Raw genomic sequence first — 4,448 nt, 5'->3', positions numbered from 1 at the left:
TTAATGATCTAGTGCTACTCTCTACGGTAAACTTACCTAAGCGATTAGTCACTAATGTGGGTAGCAGTAAACTACTACCCAAGTTCATTGGGCCTTTCCGTGTACTGCATCGAAGAGGCAATGCGTACACAATAGAATTGCCACGTAGGATGCGAACGCATCCTACGTTTTACGTTGGTCGGCTCCGCCCGTACCATCAGTACGCGGCTTCTTCCGAGGACGGATGTGACCACCCTTTTCAAGAATCCCCAAAAGATTCTTGTGATCGCGAACCAGGTTCTCATGTTGAACCTGAAGTTTCTCATGCCGGTTCCGAAGATCCTCGAAACTACGATGAGCTGACGACAGCTCATCGCGAACAGCATGATAGTTCCGCTCGTACTCCAACAAGGAGTACGCACTCTTCGAACGGTCTTCCAACGGCTCGATATGGTGAGTCTGCACCATCTGCTCCAACGAGCAACGCTTACCGTGCTCGTGTTCAAGACCCTCCTCCAAATCATGGAGGAAGGATCGATTTTGTCGATCTTCGACATTAGATCCGACATACGGTTCGGACCTAATTTTCCCTCCTCCACCACAACCTTTGGTGGATTCCCACGGTGGTCAACGTTTCGTTGTTGAACGTATCCAGAGCCACCGTGATGTGAAGGGGCAGCGAACGAGTTATCTCATTTGCTGGCGTGGTTATCCACCTTGACCTGACAGCTAGGAGCCTCGTTCCAGCTGATTGCTGACGTTAAGGGCCTCGTCCGTCAGTATGACGAGACCCACCCGATGGTTCAGAAGGCCCATTGGAAAAATGCGCCCCTGGCGCTTGTAAATCGATTGCTGAACGTCAATCGCGCCACGCATCTCAATAGAGATGCGAGCCCTTCCCCAGGGCGAAGAAAGGGAATAGACATCCCCTTTTACTCTCTACGAGTTGTCTACACAACACGGACAGGGATCACCCCACGTGAGCATGGAAGCCCAGCCTCACGTGACAACCGATGCAATTTATACTTTGCACCGGTTGGAGTTCGTTTCTCAAATTTAACGCGATTCGCGTTAAGGTTTTACAACCCGGCTTCGCGTCCAATGTCTTTGGCGTTGCGAGTGAAAGCGCTCCAGGCTTGCATAAGCGAGACTTTATCTCGCTTATTATTGCCACTAAACCATCGATGCTTGAGAAAAGCATCGAGATAGAAATCTTCCTCAGCGCGAAAGTTCTTCGCGCTGGGATCAAGGCCATGTAGCTTTGTCGCAATATATAAGGGATATTTATTGTGAGGAGTAGTTTCTCCAGACACGCTATAGATTAGCCGTTCTGGCAAAAGCCACGGCTTCTTTTCAGGGGCGAGATGAGACATTTTATTGTCTTCACTCCCCTGAGTGGTACCCAATGAAGCAGGGGTACCACAAGAACTTTACTTACGATGGCTAACGCCATCGTCACCACCTTGCACAGAAAAACGTTCAGGCGACCGTAGGGGAGATCGAACGGGCGATGCGGGATCATCCTCATCGTCGGATCCAAATAGACTATTTACTCGTCTATCAGAATGAGCCCTCTCATTTGAAGGCTCATAGTCAGCCGCCTGACGTCTATCAGGCGACTGTTCCATTCTCCCCGAGTCGGCCATTTCGTCCGACTAGCATTCGTAGTCGACCTCCAAAGAGAGGTCGTGTTCACGTGGTGAATCACCACGTGCACTCGCAACATCTAGTGTTGTGCGAGTGGAAGATACTACGGCAGACGGAACGTCTGCCGCAAGAGATAACAGTGCGTCACCCGCGGCTGCACGAACCGCAGCCGAAGGCGCAGCACTATCGACACCCCGCATGAGTTGATTCTTCATGCGATGGAATTTAAAAGTGATGGTTTTGATTAATCAACATCGTTTTAAAATTAAGTGGTCACATACTGATCCATCCAATGACAGTCAGAGTGATTGTCGTTTAAGGGAGGGGTGATGTAGCGGGGTGTATCGTTACATGAAACAAACACTAAAAAGTTGTTTATTAATATATTATTTAAAAGGTAGATAATATTTAGAGGATATTACTTTATATAGTAGTGTTCAGAAATCTTATCCATAAATAGGTATATACCATTATAATTATTTATTCCGCAGACTAATTGTAATCAAAGAGAGTTACAGATAAGTTAGAGATAAGAATTCAATTACATGTTTAGTATTAGATTATAATCAAGTTAGCATTTACAAGATAGAAAGAGAGACACTAAATTATATTATTACAGTTTTCATTTTACCCTCTTTAAGCTAGTTACCTTAAAGAGAAGTCTTCCTCTGCACGTACTAGTGTACGTGAAATAACGTTAGTCTCTGAGTCTGAAAGTCTTCCTCTGACTTTATGAGCGAGGTAGCTCCGCTACAAGTTCTCTAGCTAACCGCATCCTTCCTTATAACCACCCGTGTAATTCAGCGCTCCCTATCCTAAGATCATAAGAGGGTCGGCCGAACCGCGATTCAAACTGCGGTTACACTAGTGTAACCTCCGATTCCAACAAATTCACCGCTCACGCCGATGGTGACCAGCCCCGTACAGCCACCGGACTCAAGCGATGAACCGGCGTTGCTAACCAAGCTTAAGATCTATCAGATATCCTGCAACCGGTAAAAGGTCAAATATTCAGTCGCTTCTCTCAAGGAAATAATATATATGTAACGGGACACCCCCTTGCAGTAAGCTCGAAATTGTAAGGATTTGTTAACCTTAGAAAATGTTCTATTTAGTGCTTGTGTAATCAAGGTCGGAAACATTACACAGTCGTAGCGGTTAAGACGCGGGAACATAATGTCCTCTTTTTATAATGTGCTAGGAGTATCAGCTACCTGCAGTAGCGACGATGTCCGCCGCGCGTACCACCAAGCAGTGCGCAAATACCACCCTGATAAGCGCTTGTATGGGTCTGATGAGGCTAGTGCTGGTTGTTGCAACAAGCAGCAATTTCTGCGCGTGCAGGAGGCGTACGAGTTGCTGCGTAATCCAGAGTTACGGCAGCAGTACGATGCCAAGCTCCAGCGGGATAACTATATACAAACGAAGATGCATGATACATTAGTTATCTTTGAAGAAGTCCAACTCGCTTCTTTGCAGCGGGAAAAACTAGTGGGCGAGGGCGGCGAAACGGATGAGTTGCTTTACACCAGAAAATGTCGCTGCGGAGGCTTTTACGAGATTGCCGATGAAGAACTGCAGGATAGCGTGGACATTGTATCCTGTACAGGCTGCTCGCTTCATATACGAGTGTTATATGACAATATCTAGTAAAACTCCAAGGGTGTTCCGGTTAAGTTTATAGATTTAATAAAAATAGAAATTTTGATTCGTCTTTGCAAGCGCTTGTTGTTGCCTTATCCGGTGGCCTTAAAACTCCTTGCCACGCGGTGCTCCTCGCGACGGGTATCTCTGCGGTATTTGAATCTGATGGAGCACACTGAGGCCTATGTACGACAATGTAACGAACATAAGGCCGATGAGGAGACCGGCCATGATGTCGGGGGTGATGCTCACGTAATGCGAAAAGCAAAAATCGTTGCTTTTTGCGCTTGAACCCAATAAGTAGCCTACTTCACACGTCATTGATGTCTTGTCGGTGATGTTTGTATGTTTGGCCTTAGTTGAAGCAGCAAGGCGTCGAGCAAGAGGGTCCTGAATCTGAACTGAAGAAGCGTCGTTGCCGGTGAAAGCAAAATCCACGTATTCACCTGTTGCGGCCTCAAGCGTGCTACACGCTTTTAAGATGGCGGCATCCACGTCGGGAAGCGACATCAGTTCGGGCATTTGAACGACTAGAAGGTCCGTTTTGCCGTTAACAAGCAGCTCTTTCCCTTCTGTAGACGCAACAAACAAACTCAAATCCTGAGCTCCGACGACGTGAGGTTCAGCACTCGACAGTTCAGGAAGAAGCGGCTTCAAACGCGTGGTGTGTGGAAGTACCACTGACGACACAGCGCTTTGGACTGCATGCTGCACATACGAATTGCCCTCTGAAGAAAATTGAGACATCTGATTGGAGGCTAGCGATGGCAGAAGAAACAAACACATTAATTCTGCCTGCTGATACTGAAGCGCCTCGGTGCTCAGAAGGCCCTGTTCAATCCACATAAGCGCAACGTTACTCATGATAAATTAATAAAAGTTGAAACTAGGCGCACCTCCTTGTCTGTATTAGCATTGTAGCGAAGCACACGCTTAACGGCAGACGCTACAGACACCTCGTCCATATTATAGCCCAGATACACGTTGCTTCCAGCGAAAATGCTGAGCAAGACATTGGATGTCAGATATTTAGCCATGTTGAATTTTAGTAGAACGAAAAACCTACGTGCGCTGAGACCACATGAGAAGCGGCACGTGGGAGATCAAAGTCTCGGCTGTTACGTTCGGCGCTGCGCATGCGAGGCCGTATAGCGCAACCTGCAACGAAGGCTTCATCG

The 4,448-nt window shown here is 47.2% G+C and overlaps 2 protein-coding genes across 2 annotated transcripts; one reads left to right on the top strand and one right to left on the bottom strand.

Moving 5' to 3' along the window:
* Positions 1 to 2,346: 2,346 nt before the first annotated feature.
* CCR75_001387 (uncharacterized protein) lies at positions 2,347 to 4,446 on the bottom strand (the record flags this gene model as incomplete). The annotated part of the gene is made up of 3 exons (XM_067959491.1): positions 2,347 to 4,101; positions 4,167 to 4,272; positions 4,337 to 4,446. 3 exons carry the CDS (start codon positions 4,444 to 4,446, stop codon positions 3,376 to 3,378), a joined length of 942 nt encoding a protein of 313 aa, XP_067818904.1. The 3' UTR covers positions 2,347 to 3,375.
* On the top strand, positions 2,803 to 3,276 carry CCR75_001388 (uncharacterized protein; the record flags this gene model as incomplete). The annotated part of the gene is made up of 1 exon (XM_067959492.1): positions 2,803 to 3,276. The coding sequence occupies one exon, from the start codon at positions 2,803 to 2,805 to the stop codon at positions 3,274 to 3,276; it is 474 nt and encodes a 157-aa protein (XP_067818910.1).
* Positions 4,447 to 4,448: the final 2 nt, after the last annotated feature.

This window comes from Bremia lactucae, linkage group LG10, assembly GCF_004359215.1.
Source record: "Bremia lactucae strain SF5 linkage group LG10, whole genome shotgun sequence".
NCBI lineage: Eukaryota > Oomycota > Peronosporomycetes > Peronosporales > Peronosporaceae > Bremia > Bremia lactucae.
This window is presented reverse-complemented; position numbering and strand designations above follow the sequence as displayed.